A 24,121-nucleotide genomic window follows, 5' to 3' on the forward strand; every position below is an offset into this window, starting at 1 on the left:
CGGAGAAGGATGGGGAAGGAAATCCGCCAGGCCCCTTGCAAAGGAACCATCCTGACATTTGTCTTAAGCGATTTAGGGAAGTCACGCAAAATACTAAATCTGGACTGCCGGGCGGGAATTCGATCAGTGTTTGCTAATCATTGCTCCAGTTCACTATAAACCGTTGCCTTGTGCAACATTAAGTCATCTTCGACCGATCCCAGAGGCGGCAACATCTTACTGGAGGACAGAACACCACTTCAGCCTGTCTGTGTTCAATATTGTACGTTCCTGTTGTGTGCGAGGTAAGGCCTCTTCCTCGCTGTGTGGTTTGTACGACATGTCCGCCAGTTTGGGAGGTATACATCTCAAGATGGCCGGACGGCTCTCGGCCGGAATATTGCAGCAACAAGTTATCGATATCCGGCAACTGTCACGGAATATTATGGAACACTCTACAAGCCAGGAAAGTTCTAAACGTTACTGGGTACTTATATTTATGCGTACTTTTAATTGAGTGGCGTTTTGAGGAGGCTATTTCATTAAAATGGATGAACTAAGAATAGTATCCATTACTAAGTTCCTTATTAATGTAAAGTTTGATAAGATCCGTTGCTGACTACAAATACGGACATAATGTCTCAGCAACGTTTGTAACATTTCAAAAGGAGTCCAGCTAATTTGTTGCTGTAGGTGAGATCTGGACGCAGGACGTGGCATCACAACGAAACAGCAACGACTGCCGCGGAGGACGACATGTGTCGCTGCACCAAGACGGGGAAAGTCAGTTTCACCTGTCAGAGAGGTTACGCCAATGTTTTCTGGGACAATAAAGGGGTTCTCCTTATTGGTCATCTTGAAAAGAGTAAAAACAAATTGCCCAAACTACGCAAATTTCATGGAACAATCGCATAAAAAAGACATGAGAAGGAGCTCGAGACTGCCAGAGAAACAAAATCATTTTCAATGTGGATACCCGAAAATGTGCTTCGGTAGTGAGAACACTGAGGATTTTGTAGGAAGAAAGATTGTGACATCCATCTTGTTCAGCTGGTTTGGCGCTCTCCTACTTCGCCAGAAGATGATGAGTATGTCACTCGTCGAAACGTCGCAGTTTGAAGACATCGCCACCCGGCTGGAAGCCCGAGAACTCTTCGCCAGCTGTATACGCCGGGAAAGCATACATTCACATTTACACAGGGGACAGTTTTCCAAATGAGGGACACCCACGCTCCGACCATCAACCAGGAGGCAACCCAAGCGCCACTAGAGGCCACAGGCCACGCATGCCTATTTTCTTCCGCGAAACACGTGATAGAAAGTAGATCCAGCTGTATCCTGGCATCGAATGGTATTTAGGGCAGCACTTGGGCCAGACCAGACCAGATCACCCTGAGTGAGTTTCCTGGGCCAGGCACCAATTCGCAAAGATTCCATTAATCAGGATTTGCACACAAGAGGCGCTTCCTCGACACCATTGCCATTCAAGTCTGATTTCACAGCTCCACGAACTGCAGACGTGTTATAACGTGGCGGCTGAGACGCTGCATCCACTACCAGCACGTACAGGTTATCTAAGAGCTGTAGCACTATGGCAGTGCGGCGAATTCGTGCTGTAGGTGCCAATAAAAAATAAATAGCGTAACGAGTGCGTTTGAACATGAACAGCTGCATGATAAGCTTTCACATAACCTTGTTACTTCTATGTGTAATTTATACCTTAACTGCTGATTATCTGCGAAACGTAATACTGGTACTCCGATCTTCCTCCCATTAACAACACTTCTTATAGCCAACACCTGAGGGCACAACGACTCTGTTAGGTGCTGATAACACTCCCGCAAATGAGTTCATTGCATCTCCGTGTCCTTGACAGAGACCGCTCAACATCTGGTGCTTCACGCACCTTGCACTGAGGTGTCAAAAGTCATGGGATAACGATATGCACTTATACAGATAGGGGTAGTAGCATGTACAGGAGGTATAAAGGGGCAGTGCATTAGCAGAGCTGTACTCAGGTGATTCATACGAAAAACTGTCTGACGTGGTTATGACCGCACGACGGGATTTAACAGACTTTGAACGCGGAGTGGTAGTTGGAGCTATACGCATCGGACATTCTGTTTCAGAAATCGTTAGCAAATTCAATATTCCGAGATCCTTAGTGTCAAGAGTGTGCCGAGAATACCAAATTCCAGGCATTACCTCTCACCACGAACAACTCAGTGGCCGTCGACTTTCATTTAACGACCGTGTGCAGTGGCGCTTGTATAGACCTGTCAGTCCTAACAGATAAGCACCACTAAGTTAAGTAACCACAGAACGTATCCGTTAGGATAGTACGGTGCAATTTTGGCGTTAATGCTCGGCCGACACGAGTGCCTTGCTAACAACACAACATCGCCTGCAGCGTCTCTCCTGGGATCGTGGCCATATCGGTTGGACCACAGACGACTGGAAAACCGTGGCCTGTCAAATGAGTCCCGATTTCAGTTGGCAAAGGCTGATGGTAGGATTTGAATGTGGCGCTGACCCTACGAAGCCATGGACGAATTGTCAACAAGGCACTATGCAAGCTAGTGGTGCTCCTTAGTGATGTGGGCTGTGTTTACATGGAATGGACGGGGTCCTGTCGTCCAATTTTTGAGAAAGTAATGTATTCAAGAGTAGCTTCACATATCTGTAAAAATGAAGTACTAACAAAATGTCAGTTTGGTTTCCAGAAAGGTTTTTCAACAGAAAATGCCATATATGCTTTCACCAGTCAAATTTTGAATGATCTGAATAACCGAACACCACCCATTGGGATTTTTTGTGATCTCTCAAAGGCTTTTGATTGTGTAAATCATGAAATTCTGCTAGACAAGCTCAAGTATTGTGGCATGAGTGGGACAGTGCACAAATGGTTTAATTCGTACCTAACTGGAAGAGTGCAGAAAGTTGAAATAAGTAGTTCTCGTAACATGCAAAGATCAGCACATTCCTCAAACTGGGGAACTATCAAGAATGGGGTTCCACAAGGGTCAGTCTTGGGTCCTTTGTTGTTCTTATTATATATTAATGACTTGCCATTCTATATTCATGAAGAGGCAAAGTTAGTTCTCTTCGCTGATGATACAAGTATAGTAATCACACCTGACAAACAAGAATTAACTGATGAAATTGTCAATACTGTCTTTCAGAAAATTACTAAGTGGTTCCTTGTAAACGGACTCTCACTGAATTTTGATAAGACACAGTACATACAGTTCCGTACAGTGAATGGTATGACGCCATTAATAAATATAGACCTTAATCAGAAGCATATAGCTAAGGTAGAATATTCCAAATTTTTAGGTATGTCCATTGATGAGAGATTAAATTGGAAGAAACACATTGATGATCTGCTGAAACGTTTGAGTTCAGCTACTTATGCAATAAGGGCCATTGCAAATTTTGGTGATAAACATCTTAGTAAATTAGCTTACTACGCCTATTTTCACTCATTGCTTTCATATGGCATCATATTTTGGGGTAATTCATCACTGAGGAATAAAGTATTTATTGCACAAAAGCGTGTAATCAGAATAATAGCTGGAGTCCACCCAAGATCATCCTGCAGACATTTATTTAAGGATCTAGGGATATTCACAGTAGCTTCTCAGTATATATACTCTCTTATGAAATTTGTTATTAACAACCAAACCCAATTCAAAAGTAATAGCAGTGTGCATAACTACAATACTAGGAGAAAGGATGATCTTCACTATTCAAGATTAAATCTAACTTTGGCACAGAAAGGGGTGAATTATACTGGCACTAAAGTCTTTGGTCACTTACCAAATAGTATCAAAAGTCTGACAGATAACCAACAAGTATTTAAGAAGAAATTAAAAGAATTTCTGAATGACAACTCCTTCTGCTCCATAGAGGAATTTTTAGATGTAAATTAAGAAAAAAAGAAAAAAAACAAAAATATTAAAAAATAAATAAAAAATAAAGAAAAACAAAAAAACACAAAAAAATAAAGTTATTATATTAACTTAAGTATGTTGTTAAATTAACCTAATTATGTCATGTATTGGAAAATTCGACTCGTTCCACATCATTACGAAATATCGTATTCATGATCCATGGAACTAGTATTAATCTAATCTAATCTAATCAATGGGACTTATCATTGACTGGAAATGGTGATGTTCGGCTATTGGGAGACCATTTGCTGCCCTTCATGGACTTCAAGTTCCCAAACAACGATGCTGTTATATGGATGACAATGCACCACGTCACTGGGCCACAATTGTTTGTTACTGGTTTGAAGAACATTCTGACAATTCGAGCGAGTGATTTGGCCACCCAGATCGCCCAGCATGAATCCCATCGAACATTTGTGGGACATAATCGAGAGGTCAGCTAGTGCACAAAATCCTGCACCGGCAACACGTTCGCAATTATGAAGGGCTATGGAGGCAGCATGGTTGATTATTTTTGCAGGGCACTTTCAACAACTTGTTGAGTCCATGCCACATCGAGCTGCTGCAGGCCGTGCAGTTAAGAGGCGCCACGTCACTGACTGCGCGGCCCCACCCGCCGGAGGTTCGAGTCCTCTCTCGGGCATGGGTGTGTGTGTGTGTGTGTGCGTTGTTCTTAGTATAAGTTAGTTTAAATAGTGTCTCAGCAGTTTGGTCCCTTAGAAATTCACACACATTTGAACATTTGAGCAGCTGCACTATGCCTAGCAAACCGAGATTTAGCACGATATTAGGACATATCCCACGACTTTTGTCACCTCAGTGTATACATCCGTACAAGCCCAGTAACAACAATGAACACGAACAACACTAATGCAGTTCGGTGTCCGTTCCACTTGTCACAGAGAGTTGCCACTGACACATGTCGTCGATATTAATGTAAGACGAGGACCTATACCCCAGTGTGTTTTATCTATTTTTTTTATATGCCGCAATTGCGCTAGTAGACTGTTTAGCGTTTTAAACTGTTGAGCTAAGTTTTGCTGCCTGATAATGAGATCATTTTCATTCGAAACACTTTGTTGACCTGTGTGTAGGCCAAACTTACGGTTGAATTCTACTAATTACACCACTGGCCATTAAAATTGCTACACCAAAATGAAATGCAGATGATAAACGGGTATTCATTGGACAAATATATTATACTAGAACTGACATATGATTACATTTTCACGCAATTTGGGTGCATAGATCCTGAGAAATCAGTACCCAGAACAACCACCTCTGGCCGTAATAACGGCCTTGATACGCCTGGGGGTTGAGTCAAGCAGAGCTTGGATGGCGTGTACAGGTACAGCTGCCCATGCAGCTTCAACACGATACCACAGTTTATCAGGAGTAGTGACTGCCGTATTCTGACGAGCCAGTTGCTCGGCCACCATTGATCAGACGTTTTCAGTTGGTGAGAGTTCTGGAGAATGTGCTGGCCAGGGCAGCAGTCGAACATTTTCTGTATCCAGAAAGACCCGTACAGGACCTGCAACATGCGGTCGTGCTTTATCCTGCTGAAATGTAGGGTTTCGCAGGGATCGAATGAAGGGTAGAGCCACGGGTCGTAACACATCTGAAATGTAACGTCCACTGTTCAAAGTGCCGTCAATGCGAACAAAAGGTGACGGAGACGTGTAACCAATGGCACCCCATACCATAACGCCGGGTGATACGCCAGAATGATGATGACGAATACACGCTTCCAATATGCGTTCACCGCGATGTCGCCAAACACGGATGCGACCATCATGATGCTGTAAACAGAACCTGGATTCATCTGAAAAAATGACTTTTTGTCATTCGTGCACCCAGGTTCGTCGGTGAGCACACCATCGGAGGCGCTCCTGTCTGTGATGCAGCGTCAAGGGTGACCGCAGCCATGGTCTCAGAGCTAATAGTCCATTCTGCTGCAAACGTCGTCGAACTGTTCGTGCAGATGGTTGTTGTCTAGCAAACGTCCCCATCTGTTGACTCAGGTATCGAGACGTGGCTGCACGATCCGCTACAGCCGTGCGGATAAGATGCCTGTTAGCTCGACTGCTAGTGATACGAGACCGTTGGGATCCAGCACGGCGTTCCGTATTACCTTCCTGAACCCACTGATTCCATGTCCTGGTAACAGTCATTGGATCTCGACCAACGCGAGCAGCAATGTCGCGATATGATAAACCGCAACCGCGATAGGCTACAATCCAACCTTCATCAAAGTCGGAAACGTGGGGTACGCATTTCTCCTCCTTACACGAGGCATCGCAACAACGTTTCACCAGACAACGCCGGTCAACTGCTGTTTGTGTGTGAGAAATCGGTTGGAAACTTCCCTCATGTCAGCACGTTGTAGGTGTCGCCACCGGCGCCAACCTTGTGTGAATGCCCTGAAAAGCTAATCATTTGCATATCACAGCATGTTCTCCCTGTCGGCTAAATTTCGCGTCTGTAGCACGTTATCTTCGTGGTGTAGAAATTTTAATGGCCAGTAGTGTATTACTGTAAAATGGTCACTGTATTGCATCCCATCATGATACGTTCAACCCTCACGCTGTGACCCTGCTGTGTGCCGCAGCGCGCCTCAACGTACCGGGCCCCCCCGCCTACATGACGGAGGAGGTGCCGCCGATGCGGACGGACCGCGCGCCGGCCTACAGCCTGGGCGACCGCACCAAGCTGCGCAGCGAGGACTTCAACCCGGCGCCCAACATTTACGTCATGCCCGAATACCTGGGGCCCAGCCAGCCAATCAAGACGTCGGCACCCGCCTACACAATGTGAGTGCCGAGATCTGTCCTGCTGCCCCGCTGGCTTGACACACTATTTATGCATATTGCTTCACTGGTCACTGACTACTTGCTGTACGCCGGCGAACCTCACCCCCCCCCCCCCCCCCCTCTTAGAACATCTCTGCTTAACTGCTCACAGTAGCCTGCCCCTACTTACAACACACACGAGCGAATGCGTACATACGAGGACGTGCTGGAAATTAATGGCTGAATTTTTATGTGAAAACACTTAAAAATTTTTAAGTAAAACAGACATTATTAACAGTCTACATCTTTATTCTTCATCCTACATACTCGTACGAGGGTCACTCCAAAAGAAATGCACACCATTTTTTTTAAATCCATCTTTTATTCTACATGTTTGAAAGTTTTACAGTGTGTAGATACATCCATTAGGAACAATATTTTCATTTCTTCACATAATTTCCATCCCTCTCAACTGCCTTACGCCATCTTGGAACCAGCGCCTGTATACCCGCACGGTAAAATTCTGGACCAGCCTGTTGCAGTCACTGTTTGGCAGCGTGCACAAGGAAGTCATCATCTTCAAACCTTGTTGCACGATGAGAGTCTTTCAGTCTCCCAAAGAGATAATAGTCACATGGAGCCAGGTCAGGACTGTAAGGCGGGTGTTTCATTGTTGTCCATCCGAGTTTTGTGATCGCTTCCATGGTTTTTTGACTGACATGTGGCCATGCACTGACGTGCAACAGCAAAACATCCTGCTTTTGCCGATGTGGTCGAACACGACTCAGTCGAGCTTGAAGTTTCTTCAGTGTCGTCACATATGCATCAGAATTTATGGTGGTTCCACTTGGCGTGATGTCCACAAGCAAGAGTCCTTAAGAATCGAAAAACACCTTAGCCATAACTTTTACAGCAGAAGGTGTGATTTTGAATTTTTTTTTCTCGGGTGAATTTGCATGATGCCACTTCATTGATTGCCTCTTCGTCTCTGGTGAAAAATGATGGAGCCATGTTTCATCACCTGTCACAATTCTTTCAAGAAATTTTTCTCCACCATTCTCGTACTGTTCCAAAAGTTCGCTGCATACCGTTTTTATTGTTTCTTTGTGAGCCACTGTCAACATCCTGGGAATCCACCTGGCACAAACCTTTTTTAACGCCAACACTTTCAGTATTCTGCAAACACTTCCTTCCCCTATCCCAACGTAGCGTGACAATTTGTTCACTGTGATGCGTCTGTCAGCAATCACCAATTCGTTAACTCTCTGCTCATTATCTGGACTGTGTGCAGAACGAGGCCTGCCGCTGCGAGGACAATCCTCAATATTGCCGTGCCCGCTTTCATCACATAACCTGCTTGCCCACCGACTAACTGTACTGCGATCCCCGGCCGGTGTGGCCGTGCGGTTCTAGGCGCTTCAGTATGGAACCGCGAGACCACTACGATCGCAGGTTCGAATCCTGCCTCGGGCATGGATGTGTGTGATGTCCTTAGGTTAGTTAGGTTTAAGTAGTTCTAAGTTCTAGGGGACTGATGACCACAGATGTTAAGTCCTATAGTGCTCAGAGCCATTTCAACCATTTTGTACTGCGATCGACAGCAGCATCTCCATACACCTTTTTCAACTTCTTGTGGATGTTTCCCACTGTCTCGTTTTCACAGCACAGGAATTCTATGACAGCACGTTGCTTCTGACGAACGTCAAGTGTAGCAGCCATCTCGAAGACATGCTGTGACGGCGCCACTCACGGGAACAGGTTGAACTAAGTTTGAAAACAAGCGGGAAGGATGTTTCTACACACTGTAAAACTTTCACACATGCAGAATGAAAACTGTAGTTTTACGAAAATAGTGTGCATTTCTTTTGGAGTGACCCTCGTATATACACTGAACCGCCAAAGAAACTGACATAGACATACGCATTCAAATACGGAGATAGGTAAACAATCAGAAAACGGCAGTGCGGTCGGCAATGCCTATATAAGACAACAAGTGTCCGGCGCAGTTGTTAGATCGATTACTGCTGCTACAATGGCATGTTATCAAGATTTAAGTGAGTTTGAACATGGAGTTATAGTCGGCGCACGAGCGATGGGACACAGCATCTCCGAGGTAGCGATGAAGTGGGGATTTTCACGTGCGACCATCTCACGAGTGTACCGTGAATATTAGAAATCCGGTAACACAGTAAATCTCCGAGATCGCTGAGGCCGGAAACAGATCTCACAAAAACGGTACCAACGACGACTGAAGAGAATCGTTCAACGTGACAGAAGTGCAACCCTTCCGCAAATTGCTGCAGATTTCATTGCTGGGCGATCAACAAGTGTCAGCGTGCGAACCATTCAACGAAACATCATCGATATGGGCTTTCGGAGCCGAAGGCCCACTCGTGCACCCTTGATGACTGCATGACACAAAGCTTTAAGCCTCATTTGGGCCCGTCAACACCGACAGTGAACTGTCGATGACCAGAAACATGCTGCCTGGTCGGACAAGTCTCGTTCAAATTGTATCGAGCGGATGGACGTGCACGGGTATGGAGACAACCTGTTGAATCCATGGAACCTGCATGGTAGCAGGGGATTCTTCAAGACGGTAGCCAAGCGGTTCTAGGCGCTTCACTGTGGAACCGCACTGCTGCTACGATCGCAGTTTCTAATCCTGCCTCGGGCATGGATGTGTGTGATGTCCTTAGGTTTAAGTAGATCTAAGTCTAGGGGACTGTTGACCTCAGATGTCAAGTCCCATAAGTGCTTGGAGCCATTTGAACCATCAAGACGGTGGAGGCTTTGTAATGGTGTGGGACGTGTGCACTTGGAATGATATGGGACCCCTGATACTTCTAGATACGAATTTCCAGGTGACGCGTACGTAAGCACCCTGTCTGATCACCTGCATGCATTCACGTCCATTGTGCACTCCGACGGACTTGGGCAACACCAGCAGGACAATGGGCACCCCACACGTCCAAAATTGTTGCAAACTGGCTCCAGAAAAATTCAAACACTTCTGCTGGCCACCAGACTCCCGAGACATGAACATTACTGATCATATGTAGGATGCTTTGCAACGTGCTATTCATAAGAGATCTCCACACGCTCGTACTCTTAACAGAGCTATGGACAGCCCTTCAGGATTCATGGTGTCAGTTCCCTCCAGCACAACTTCAGACATTAGTCGAGTCTGTGCCACGTCATGTTGCGGCATTTCTGCGTGCTCGAGGGGGCCCTGCATGATATTAAGCGGGTGTACCAATTTCTTTAGCTCTTCAGTGTATTTATCAACATAATCACCCTAACAAAACACATTTCGCACGACGACAGAACAGTTTGTTGATATCATCACTGTAGAATGTTTGGCTTTTGTTGACAGAGTCACAATCTGACCTCTGCTTGCACCGCTTCGTCACTTTAAAAGTGAAGTCCTCGAACGTGTTCTTTAAGTTTTGGAAACAGATGAAAATCCGATGGGGCCTAGTCGGGACTGTACGGATGACGATCGATAACAGTGAAACCAACGAGTCGGGTTACAGGTGTCGCAGGGCTCGTTTGTGTTCTGGCTTTGACATGTTGAAGAAGAGGGTGCTCCGTGGTTTGTAGAACTCTTCGAATTCGAAACTCAATTACGCTTTCTCACGCACCGGCATAGCTACATCACACACCACCACGTTACACGCCACAATTCTGAGCCCTCTAGCTGCAGAGGGCTGCAAATACGTAGACACGAAGAATACAGATGTACAATGGTAACAGCGTATTTTTTTATCTAAAAATCTTTTAAGAGTTTTCACATAATGAATTGGAAAGCATTACTTTTCAGCACACCTCGTTATTGAAACTTCTGATGCTAGCTAACAGCTACGTGGAAAAAGCTGTAAAAATATGCACAACTACATCCCAGGCAATACATTCATGGTGTACAATGTGACAAAAACATGACATGCTATCAAACCACAAATGCATGAAAACAGACCATCTTCTAAAACCCATCATCCTCAGAAACCACATAAGATTCGACATAGTTAGCGAAAATGTACCGGTAAAAATAATAAAAACACTCTAAAACCAGAAGAAGTTGGCAATGCTACACACAAAAAGTATATGTACAGTCGGAAGAACGTACTTAACGCCAGTGGTGCAATATTTTGTCGTATCTCACGATAACAAATTTGCAGTGTTGCAAACCAGCCAGAAACTAGATCAGTAACATCATTGCTCGACGTAAGAATACCAGGATATGTGCTAGCAGATGACGCTGCTAGATGTAGGCGTAAATCACACAAAAAATGCTGTAAGCAGTACACATCAGTATCTTTTGTAATGAAGTATTTTCTGTTATGTAGAGAGCAAAACAAAATTGTAAATACGAGGGCGTTCTATAAAGTAATGCCTCCGAAATTTTTATGTGAAAATGCTTGAATCTTTTTAGATAAAACCGATTTTATTAGAATTTTATATATTTATTCTTCATGTCTGCGTATGTATTTCCCAACATAGTCACTCTGGCAATGAACACATTTCTTCCAACGAGAAACCAGTTTGTTGAAAACGTCATTGTAGAATCTTTGGCTTTGTTGACGGAGCCACGACCTCACCTCTGCTTGCACCGCTTCATCGTTATCAAAGTGAAGTCCTCGGAGATGTTCTCAAAGTTTTGGAAACAGATGAAAACCGAATGGGGTCAGGTCGGGACTGTATGGAAGATGATCGATGACAGTGCTCCATGTGGTGGGCCAACCCTTCTGCGGTTAGACATAATTGAGTTACACACCGCTATGTCACACACTACAGCTCGGAGCCCACTGGCTGCAGAGGGCTGCAAATATATAGACATGAAAATAAAGATGTACGAGGGCAGTTCAATAAGTAATGCAACACATTTTTTTTCTGAAACAGGGGTTGTTTTATTCAGCATTGAAATACACCAGGTTATTCCCCAATCTTTTAGCTACACAACACTATTTTTCAACGTAATCTCCATTCAATGCTACGGCCTTACGCCACCTTGAAATGAGGGCCTATATGCCTGCACGGTACCATACCACTGGTTGATGTCGGAGCCTACGTCGTACTGCATCAATAACTTCTTCATCATCCGCGTAGTGCGTCCCACGGATTGCGTCCTTCATTGGGCCAAACATATGGAAATTCGACGGTGCGAGATGGGGGCTGTAGGGTGCATGAGGAAGAACGGTCCACTGAAGTTTTGTGAGCTCCTCTCGGGTGCGAAGACTTGTGTGAGGTCTTGCGTTGTCATGAAGAAGGAGAAGTTCGTTCTGATTTTTGTGCCTACGAACACGCTGAAGTCGTTTCTTCAATTTCTGAAGAGTAGCACAATACACTTCAGAGTTGATCGTTTGACCATGGGGAAGGACATCGAACAGAATAACCCCTTCAGCGTCCTAGAAGACTGTAACCATGACTTTACCGGCTGTGGGTATGGCTTTAAACTTTTTCTTGGTAGGGGAGGGGGTGTGGCCCCACTCCATTGATTGCCGTTTTGTTTCAGGTTCGAAGTGATGAACCCATGTTTCATCGCCTGTAACAATCTTTGACAAGAAATTGTCACCCTCAGCCACATGACGAGCAAGCAATTCCGCACAGATGGTTCTCCTTTGCTCTTTATGGTGTTCGGTTAGACAACGAGGGACCCAGCGGGAACAAACCTTTGAATATCCCAACTGGTGAACAATTGTGACAGCACTACCAACAGAGATGTCAAGTTGAGCACTGAGTTGTTTGATGGTGATCCGTCGATCATCTCGAACGAGTGTGTTCGCACGCTCCGCCATTGCAGGAGTCACAGCTGTGCACGGCCGGCCCGCACGCGGGGAGATCAGACAGTCTTGCTTGACCTTGCGGCGATGATGACACACGCTTTGCCCAACGACTCACCGTGCTTTTGTCCACTGCCAGATCACCGTAGACATTCTGCAAGCACCTATGAATATCTGAGATGCCCTGGTTTTCCGCCAAAAGAAACTCGATCACTGCCCGTTGTTTGCAACGCACATCCGTTACAGACGCCACTTTAACAGCTCCGTACAGCGCTGCCACCTGTCGGAAGTCAATGAAACTATACGAGACGAAGCGGGAATGTTTGAAAATATTCCACAAGAAATTTCCGGTTTTTTCAACCAAAATTGGCCAAGAAAAAAAATGTGCTGCATTAATTATTGAACTGCCCTCGTAGAATGGTAACAATTTTTTCCGTTTTCCGTCTTTTCCTTAGTTGCTCTAAATTCGTGGAGGTATGTACCGTCTATTCAACTAAATGAAGGCAGAACAGAATTTCCACTCTGCAGCGGAATGTGCGCTGATATGAAACTTCCTGACAGATTAAAACAGTGTGCCGGGCCTAGACTCGAACTCGGGACCTTTGCCTTTCGCGGGCAAGTGGTCTACCATCTGAACTACCCGAGCACGACTGCCTGGGGGATGTTTCCAGATTGTGGCTAAGCGATGTCTCCGCATATCCTGTCTTCCAGGAGTGCTAGTTCTGCAAGGTACGCAGAAGAGCTTCTGTGAAGTTTGGAAGGTAGGAGATGAGGTACTGGCAGAATTGAAGCTGTGAGGACGGGTCGTGAGTCGTGCTCGGGTAGCTCAAATGGCAGAGAACTTGCCCGCGAAAGGCAAAGGTCCCGAGTTCAAGTCTCGGTCCGGCACACAGTTAAATGAAGGCAGTTTGTCTATTGCAACAAGCGTTTTCGCTTCTTTTGTTTGGGAAGCATCGTCAGTGGCCTGAAATACACGAATGCTAACAATGTTCGTTTATTTAGAAAAGTTTTAGAGTTTCCACATAAAAAATTCAAATGCATTATTTTTCAGCAAATCCACGTATGTACAGTGACAGTAATTAAAGTTCCAGTTTCAGAACACTGTATAAAGAGAATGACTGATGAGAATGGCGTCTCATTTGAACATCATATTATTGACACAGGGGGAAACGTCATGGAAAAAGAAAATTTAACGAAAATTTGACCAATAGATGGCACACCAACAGACGCGCGGAACACGGCTGTTCCTCAGTCATACATGACTGTCTTCATGTAGGTTCGGGCGCTGCTGGTAAAACTCTTGTACAAGAACGGTGACCGTGCGCCAGTGGCCCTTCAGAAGTTCCGGACGCTCAAGGGTATGGAAATAGGCATTGGTCCTGTGTCTGTTAAAAGGTTTGGAGAAAAACAGTATCTTTCCAAGGGCGATGTGGCACAGGGAGGAAAGCAGTTTATCTGATGTCACTTGAAGATATGGCCACAGCATCTCAGGACGGGTCGAGGTCGAGCGGTAGTGTGCAAACACGCAGTGCACAGGGAATTGCCGGAACGTTGGACATGCCTGTCAGCACGGTGTGGAAAATCCTACGAAACATCCTGCATTGCTATCCATACAAAATCATCTATGGTTCAAATGGCTCTGAGCACTATGGGACTTAACAGCTGTGGTCATCAGTCCCCTAGAACTTAGAACTACTTAAACCTAACTAACCTAAGGACATCACACACATCCATGCCCGAGGCAGGATTCGAACCTGAGACCGTAGCAGTCGCGCGGTTCCGGACTGAGCGCCTAGAACCGCTCGGCCACCACGGTCGGCACAAAATCGTATATGTTCACGAGTTGCTTGCTGCTGAGCTGCCACAAAGACAAGAGTTCGCTCTGGAATTTCTTGCTCGCATGGAAGTGGACAATGAATGTGAAATGCACTGCTAAACCCTCAGGACAGGACAGATAGAATAAATTGTGGAAAGGGGACAAAATAAGGGGCTGTCAGTTACACTCGAACATACAACTTTATTATTTGAGCAAACGTTACAAGAGCCCAAAAAAATTTCTTAAACACACAGCTTTAATCTTTGGGACTTAAATACCGGCTGAAAGCCACTTTCATTTTAAAACAGTTGAAGCGAATAACTTAAAGGCAAACCTTATCTTGAAACACTTCTTTAGTTAGGCTGAAATAAAGATTTTTGGACAACATGGTTGTGGACATGAAGCAGCGATTAGTATGATTAATCAATTATTCAAAAACAGTCTTAATCGCATTTATTGTTATTATATCGCCAACCGGTTTCAACCCAACGTAGGGGTCATCTTCTGGGCGTTTAAACTGTGAAATTATAGATATCCGTCAGAAAGACTCCGTTATACAATAGCTAAAATTATGTAAATTTGAAATATGTTACCCATTGGTCGACTGCTGGTGGTGTCACTCCTGTCGCAGTCGCAGGAAACTATGCGAGACTAACCCTTCGTATGGGCTTAAATAGCGTGGTGAGATCACGTGAATAGATGGCAGCACCCCCAGCGGCATTGAACGGCATTTAATACAGTTTATTGTATGTAATTACTAGTCACCTTGGTTTAACATAAACTTAAGTGACAGTAAATAACAGAAAACGGAACCATTCCATTTAAAAAGCGTTACAATTATAGTGTTAATTATAAATTAATAACAAACGTTCCGTAGTCAACTCGTAAAATTCGTAAACGTATATTACATTATGTGCCGTAATATAAAGCAAAACAATTTGTGACACACAAAAACTGGTGTCGTCTTGTATTATAATATATCTATTCGTACATTTACGTAGAACGTAGTGTAAACGCCCAGAAGATGACCCCTATGTTGGGTTGAAACTGGTTGGCGGGCCGGCCGCGGTGGTCTAGCGGTTCTAGGCGCTCAGTCCGGAACCGCGCGACTGCTACGGTCGCAGGTTCGAATCCTCCCTCGGGCATGGATGTGTGTGATGTCCTTAGGTTAGTTATGTTTAAGTAGTTCTAAGTTCTAGGGGACTGATGACCACAGATGTTAAGTCCCATAGTGCTCAGAGCCATTTGAACCATTTGAACCGGTTGGCGGTATAACAATAATAAATGCGATTAAGACTGTTTTTGAATAATTGAAATAAACAAGTTAAATTCAAATCGGTTGAAGGTCGAACACTTAAAACTCCAAAACATTATTTTTTTTAAATAACAAAGTCCTTTGTGAAAAAGTTTTTTAATTTAAGATGAAGACCTTAAGAACAAACAACTGAAACTCAAACCGGCTGAAGGCTGAAAACTAAAAAAATGCAACAGGGTAAGTAAACAAGTTAAATTAAAATCGGCTGAAGGCCGAAGACTTAAAAATTAAAAAAAAAATTAAGTGCAAAAGGCCTTACGTGAAACAGTGCTTTAAACTAGGCTGAAGGCCTTAAGAGTAAAACAACTCTAAAACACAAAACCGGCTAAAAGCCATACAAGTACCAACAACAAGAACAAATTTTAAAAAAATAAGCAGTACACACAAGGACGCCCAGATGTTTGAGGGTCGGCCTGTAATTCAAACACTAACGCTCGCTTAGGTGAGACAGGCAGTCGGGCCAACCATTCACGATCCGACGACAACCCAACCGACCGACAGTCAGCGGACCCACCGACAAGATAACTTCCACTGCACCAGACCAGGGCACAACAGGGAGTTCGACAGAACAACGTAGAAGATATTGGCGCCCACAACCAATCGTACACGAAGCTGTCAAACTACACACTGTGCTGGACAGCAACAACACGATGAGGAAACTACACTGCCTGAAATTTACGTCAGCGCCCAGGACAGGTACGTTAATGGCCACAAGGCAGAAGATTCCGCTGGTGCACTTCAATTCAAATAACCAAATACAGTGAAACTCCACCGGAGGGTGGCTAGAATTTTCCAACTCGAAAATCACGTTGTTGCTCGCGGGAATATCCCAACAGCCGACAACGAACTCCAAACGACACAGTCTTGACTTGCTGGTAGGTTAAATAAAAACTCGGCTTTCGTGTCCAGGGGCGGTGAGCCACGGACTGCGTAGCGGTGGGAACAGCGCCACGCTCTCCGACACCGCGTAGAGACCACCAGCGGGCCCTGGCCAAACTACGCCCCGCCGAGAATTCCTCACTGCTCCACACCAACTGACCGACTGGTGACACACCGGCTAGCCGGAAGCTATAAGTGCCAGGTCAAAGATAGTGCAAGGTGCGAATATCAGTACACACCGCTGCTGCCACCCACGGAAGGAGAGGATAACAGCATAATCGCGATAACCGCGGGAGACTAAACACAGAATCACAACGAAAGTTTAATCCAGCGCATAGCAAGAGCCAGCTACGGCTCAGAATGGTCAGGGAACACTCTGTGGACAGACGACGCCCATTCCCATTTCCAAGGACATGTCAATACGCAGAATTGTAGAAGAATATGGGCAACGGAAAATCGGCACGTAAGTCAGCCGGTACCACTTCATTATGCAAAGGTGACTGTGGTACGGGCTGACAGCATCGATTATTGTAGGGCCGTATTTTTTTCGAGGAGATGAGTTCTGCTGGTCCTGTTAACTGTACCCTCGCTGGTAAGCGTTATGAGATTCTTTTGCACACCAACGTCATTCCAACCCTTCAACAGCGTGGATGTGTCGATATTAACATTTTTATGTAAGACGGTGCTCCTTCGCACATCACGCAGCCAGTGAAGAGGCTACTGCAGAAGCATTTCGGAAATGCTGAAATTACCAGTCATCATTTCCTTACATCCTGCCCGTCCATATCACCTGACGTAATCAATGTAGCTTTTGGCTGGGGGTTTATCTGATAGATATTGTGTTCAGTGCTCTAGCTATTAACTTAGCTGAATTGTAGGCAAGCGCTATGCAACACATTCTAAACGTGATCCCCGAGAAAGCCCGGTCTGCTGTGAAACATGCGTTTCTCGATTTCAGTTTGTGGCAGAAAGCAGTGGACAGCATATTGACGATGTCTTGCGCCAGTCGAAAGACAGTTAGAAACCGATGGAATTTTCCTTTTTTTGCGTGTTTTGGCCTGGAACAGTCAAAAACCGATGTCATTTCTCTTTTTATACCGTTCTCGGCCGCTAGACTATTAAAAACCGCTGACATTTTACTTTTTATACGATTTTAGGCCTCAGGATAACCGATTTTTTCCATCCGATTTTGCGTGTTGGATAGGCTTACCTAGTTCACAGAGCCACAGTTGTTGATTGCCGTATTTGTGCAGTCACGCACATTTAACAGCACGGTTGGTGTAATGTACAATGTCAGACTGCGAGTCATCTCCATTCGTAACAGACCCCATTTACGTTAAGACACTTACAGCGCTTTCCACGAGTATTTGTAAAATTTTCGTTAAATTTTAGATGTTTCATTACTCTTCCCGCCCGTCAGTAATAACTGTTCAAATTTGATGTCGATCTGAGCATTGGTTCTCTTTCTATTGCGTTTTGAAACTGGAGCTTTAAGTACGGACTCACTATGCATAATTATATACTGTACAGTACACTGTACACATTACACTGAAGTGACAAAAGTCGTGGGATACCTCCTAATATCGTGCTCAACCTCCTTTTTCCTAGCATAGTGCTGCAGTTTGACGTTACATGGACTCAACAAGTTGTTGAAAGTCCCCCACAGAAATATTGGGATTTCTGTCTCTATAGCCGTCCATAATTGCGGAAATGTTGCCGGTGCTGGATTTCGTGCGTGAACTGACCTCTCGTTTATGCCCCATAAATGTTCGATGGGATTCGTTTCGGGCGAGCTGGGTGGCCAAATCATAAGTTCGAACTGTCCAGAATGTTCCTCAAACCAATCGTGAAAAATTGTGGCCCGTTGAAATGGCTCATTGTGCTCCACAAAATTTCCACCTTTGTTTCGGAACATGAAGTTTGCGAATAGTTGCAAATGGTCTCCGAGTAGCCGCACATAACCAGGATCCACTCCATCTGAACAGGCCACGGATTTATAGTCGTCTAGAATCCAATCAATATGATCACGAGACCGGATAGGTTGTGCAAGCGATGTTGTGCTGCTAGCAAAGCCACTCAACTCGGTCATCTGCTGCCATAGCCCATTAACGCCAAACTTCACCGCACTGTTCTAATAATGGATATTTTCATCGTACGTCGCACATTGAGTTATGCAGTTATTTCATGCAGTGTTCTTGTCTTTTAGGACTGAGAACTCTACGCAAACGCTGTTGTTCTCGGTCGTTAAGTGAAGGCCGTCGGCCACTGCGTTGTCCGTTGTGAGGGGTAATACCCGAAATTCGATATCCTCGTCGCACTCTTGACACTAAGGATCTCGGAATACTGAATTTCCTAACGATTTCCGAAATGGAATGTCCTATGCGCGTAGCTCCAACTACCATTCCACGTTCAAAGTCTGTACCTCGTGTACATGATACTACCGCCACCTGTATATGTGCATATCGTTATCCCATGACTTTGGTCATCTTTTCCCAAGTCCGCTATCCTCTGTACCTTCAGCCAATGAGTTTGTTGCATTAGAAAATATCGCCAGATACGCTGTAAAAAATTACGTAACCTCACTTTGAAAGTGGCTAACGCTTGATGCTCAGTAGCTAACGTTTAACGCATACTGCCAAACACTACATAATGCCTAAAGCCTAATGACTAAGTGTGCACGCTCTGCATGCATCATATGCTCAGCGTATACGACATTCGCATACTTTCGTCTGACATCAAGATAATAACAGTACTTCGTCTTTTGTGTTTTGAGTTGTTTGTCTGCTTATCGCCGGCCGCTGTGGCCTAGCAGTTCTAGGTGTTTCAGTCCGGAACAGCGCGGCTGCTACTGTCGCAGGTTCGAATCCTGCCTGGAGCATGGATGTGTGTGATGTCCTTAAGTTAGTTAGGTTTAATTAGTTCTAAGTCTAGAGGACTGATGACCCCAGATGTTAAGCCCCATAGTGCTTAGAGCCATTTGTCTGCTTATCTGTCTGTATAATAAACTGACTCAGTTCTATCTACATAAATGATCTTTTGGATAGGGTGGATAGCAACGTGCGGCTGTTTGCTGGTGATGCTGTGGTGTACGGGAAGGTGTCGTCTTCGAGTGACTGTAGGAGGATGCAAGATGACTTGGACAGGATTTGTGATTGGTGGAAAGAATGGCAGCTAACTCTAAATATAGATAAATGTAAATTAATGCAGATGAATAGGAAAAAGAATCCCGTAATGTTTGAATACTCCATTGGTAATGTAGCGCTTGACACAGTCTACATCTACATCCATACTCCGCAAGGCACCTGACGGTGTGTGGCGGAGGGTACCTTGAGTACCTCTATCGGTTCTCCCTTCTATTCCAGTCTTGTATTGTTCGTGGAAAGAACGATTGTCGGTATGCCTCTGTGTGGGCTCTAATCTCTCTGATTTTATCCTCATGGTCTCTTCGCGAGATATACGTAGGAGGGAACAATATACTGCTTCCAGAATGAGATTTTCACTCTGCAGCGGAGTGTGCGCTGATATGAAACTTCCTGGCAGATTAAAACTGTGTGCCCGACCGAGACTCGAACTCGGGACCTTTGCCTTTCGCGGGCAAGTGCTCTACCAACTGAGCTACCGAAGCACGACTCACGCCCGGTACTCACAGCTTTACTTCTGCCAGTACCTGTACTGCTTGACTCTTCGGTGAAGGTATGTTCTCGAAACTTCAACAAAAGCCCACACCGGGCTACTGAGCGTCTCTCCTGCAGAGTCTCCCACTGGAGTTTATCTATCATCTCTGTAACGCTTTCGCGATTACTAAATGATCCTGTAACGAAGCGCGCTGCTCTCCGTTGGATCTTCTCTATCTCTTCTATCAACCCTATCTGGTACGGATCCCACACTCCTGAGCAGTATTCAAGCAGTGGCGAACAAGCGTACTGTAACCTACTTCCTTTGTTTTCTGATTGCATTTCCTTAGGATTCTTCCAATGAATCTCAGTCTGGCCTCTGCTTTACCGACTATCAACTTTATATGATCATTCCATTTTAAATCACTCCTAATGCCTACTCCCAGATAATTTATGGAATTAACTGCTTCCAGTTGCTGACCTGCTATATTGTAGCTAAATGATAAGAGATCTATCTTTCTATGTATTCGCAGCACATTACACTTGTCTACGTTGAGATTCAGTTGCCATTCCCTGCACCATGCGTCAATTCGTTGCAATTCCTCCTGCATTTCAGTACAGTTTTCCATTGTTACAACCTCTCGATGTACTACAGCATCATCCGCAAAAAGCCTCAGTGAACTTCCGATGTTATCCACAAGGTCATTTACGTATATTGTGAATAGCAACGGTCCTACGACACTCCCCTGCGGCACACCTGAAATCACTCTTACTTCGGAAGACTTCTCACCATTGAGAATTGCATACTGCGTTCTGTTATCTAGGAACTCTTCAATCCAGTCACGTCGATTAAATATTTGGGCGTAACATTGCAGACCGATGTGAAGTGGGACAAGCATGTAATGGCAGTTGTGGGGAAGGCGGATAGTCGTCTTCGGTTCATTGGTAGAATTTTGGGAAGATGTGGTTCATCTGTAAAGGAGAGCGCTTATAAAACACTAATACAACCTATTCTTGAGTACTGTTCGAGCGTTTGGGATCCCTATCAGGTCGGATTTAGGGAGGACATAGAAGCAATTCAGAGGCGGGCTGCTAGATTTGTTACTGGTAGGTTTGATCATCAACGCGAGTGATGCTTCAGGAACTCGGGTGGGAGTCTCTAGAGGAAAGGAGGCGTTCTTTTCGTTAATCGCTACTGAGGAAATTTAGAGAACCAGCATTTGAGGCAGACTGCAGTACAATTTTACTGCCACCAACTTACATTTCGCGGAAAGACCACAAAGATAAGATAAGAGAGTTTAGGGCTCGTACAGAGGCATATAGGCAGTCATTTTTCCCTCGTTCTGTTTGGGAGTGGAACAGGGAGAGAAGATGCTAGGTGTGGTACGAGGTACCCTCCGCCACGAACCGTGTGGTGGATTGCGGAGTATGTATGTAGATGTAGATGTAGGTATCCCTGTACGTGTGAGCCAGATTTTGAACTTATGAAATGGAAGAAAGATACTCTATTAGCTTGGCTGCATGAGTTTAAAGTTAGGCTATTACATTTTGCCTGTACACGGCAGGATGTCATCTACATCTACATCTACATTTACATGATTACTATGCAATTCACATTTAAGTGCTTAGCAGAAGGTTCATCGAACCACAATCATACTATCTCCCTACCATTCCACTCCCGAACAGCGCGCAGGAAAAACGAACACCTAAACCTTTCTGTTCGAGCTCTGATTTCTCTTATTTTATTTTGATGATCATTCCTACCTATGTAGGTTGGGCTGAACAAAATATTTTCGCATTCGGAAGAGAAAGTTGGTGACTGAAATTTCGTAAAAAGATCTCGCCGCGACGAAAAACGTCTTTGCTTTAATGACTTCCATCCCAACTCGCGTATCATATCTGCCACACTCTCTCCCCTATTACGTGATAATACAAAACGAGCTGCCCTTTTTTGCACCCTTTCGGTGACCTCCGTCAGTCCCACCTGGTAAGGATCCCACACCGCGCAGCAATATTCTAACAGAGGACGAACGAGCGTAGTGTAAGCTGTCTCTTTAGTGGACTTGTTGCATCTTCTAAGTGTCCTGCCAATGAAACGCAACCTTTGGCTCGCCTTCCCCACAATATTATCTATGTGGTCTTTCCAACTGAAGTTGTTCGTAATTTTTACACCCAGGTACTTAGTTGAATTGACAGCCTTGAGAATTGTACTATTTATCGAGTAATCGAATTCCAACGGATTTCTTTTGGAAATCATGTGGATCACCTCACACTTTTCGTTATTTAGCGTCAACTGCCACCTGCCACACCATACAGCAATCTTTTCTAAATCGCTTTACAACTGATACTGGTCTTCGGATGACCTTACTAGACGGTAAATTACAGCATAATCTGAGAACAACCTAAGAGAACTGCTCAGATTGTCACTCAGGTCATTTATATAGATCAGGAACAGCATAGGTCCCAGGACGCTTCAAAAACCTGATATCACTTCAGTTTTACTCGATGATTCGCCGTCTATTACTATGGACTGCGACCTTCTTGACAGGAAATCACGAATCCAGTCGCACAACTGAGACGATACCCCATAGGCCCGCAGCAAGTCGCTTGTGAGGAACGGTGTCGAAAGCTTTCCGGAAATCTAGAAATACGGAATCAACTTGAGATCCCCTGTCGATAGCGGCCGTTACTTCGTGCGAATAAAGAGCTAGCTGCGTTGCACAAGAACGATGTTTTCTGAGACCATGCTGATTGCGTATGAATAGATCATTACCTTCGAGGTGATTCATAATGTTTGAATACAGTATATGCTCGAAAACCCTACTGCAAACCGACGTCAATGATATAGGTCTGTAGTTCGCTGGATTACTCCTACTACCCTTCTTAAACACTGGTGCGACCTGCGCAATTTTCCAATCTGTAGGTACAGATCTATCGGTGAGCGAGCGGTTGTATATGATCGCTAAGTAGGGAGCTATTGTATCAGCGTAATCTGGTAGGAACCTAATCGGTATACAATCTGGAGCTGAAGACTTGCCCGTATCAAGCGATTTGAGTTGCTTCGCAGCCCCTAGGGTATCTATTTCTAAGAAACTCATGCTAGCAGCTGTTCGTGTTTCAAATTCTGGAATATTCCATTTGTCTTCCCTGGTGAAGGAATTTTGGAAAACAGCGTTCAATAACTCCTCTTTAGCGGCACAGTCGTCTGTAACAGTACCATCGGCACTGCGCAGCGAAGGTATTGACTGCGTCTTGCCGCTTGTGTACTTTACATACGACCAGAATTTCTTCGGATTTTCTACCAAATTTCGAGACAATGTCAGATGTGCTTGCTTGCAGGGCGAGCCGCGCCAAGCCGCTGCGGCCCGACATCGGGCCCGGGCCTGCGCGCTACCCGGCCGTCGACATGTCTGTGTCCCGCAAGCGGCCGCCCGTCTACAGCGTCGTTGGCCGCAACTACCCGCCGGGCGACCGGGGCATGAACCCGGGACCCGGCGCCTACCTGCCCGAGTACAACCGCGCCAAGAACCCGCCCAGCTTCTCGTTCGGCGTCAAGCACTCTCCCTACAAGCGCACCCCCATGGTCGAGGCCGACAACGAAGTCTGATCAATAATTCACCCAGCTGCAAATCACGATGGCATATCTCTTTTCATTTCATTCTGGGAATGTGTTTACACTAAACTTGATCACACAACGGATATCGTAACAACTATGAGCGGTCGAACAAAATGCTTTCGTACATTTAAGTCACCAACAAATATTCTTGACTGAATGAATTACGAACGTAGTGTAACCAGCGGAAAAATGCACCTATGGTATCGCAAAAAAAAGAAAATATGTTCCTGGTTATTTAAACGCCTCCGACTGAAAAGTGGGACACCTATTGCCTCAGTCTACTTTCCTCAGCACCTTTAAGAATGTTCCCAAAAAATTTTGGTGTGCAAACATAATTGCGTTTTTTTATGCTGAGGGAGAAGAAGAGAGTGGCAGTG

At 45.0% G+C, this 24,121-nt stretch overlaps 1 protein-coding gene across 1 annotated transcript in view; it reads left to right on the top strand.

Moving 5' to 3' along the window:
- LOC124795762 (outer dense fiber protein 3-like) overlaps positions 1-23,735 on the top strand; it is a 49,287-nt gene extending 25,552 nt beyond the window's left edge. The window contains exons 4-5 of the mRNA XM_047259845.1: positions 6,544-6,745; positions 23,468-23,735. Of these exons, the coding sequence (XP_047115801.1) occupies positions 6,544-6,745; positions 23,468-23,735 (470 nt within the window). The remainder of the gene's footprint in view (positions 1-6,543; positions 6,746-23,467) is intronic.
- Positions 23,736-24,121: the final 386 nt, after the last annotated feature.

This window comes from Schistocerca piceifrons, chromosome 4 (assembly GCF_021461385.2).
Source record: "Schistocerca piceifrons isolate TAMUIC-IGC-003096 chromosome 4, iqSchPice1.1, whole genome shotgun sequence".
Lineage (NCBI taxonomy): Eukaryota > Metazoa > Arthropoda > Insecta > Orthoptera > Acrididae > Schistocerca > Schistocerca piceifrons.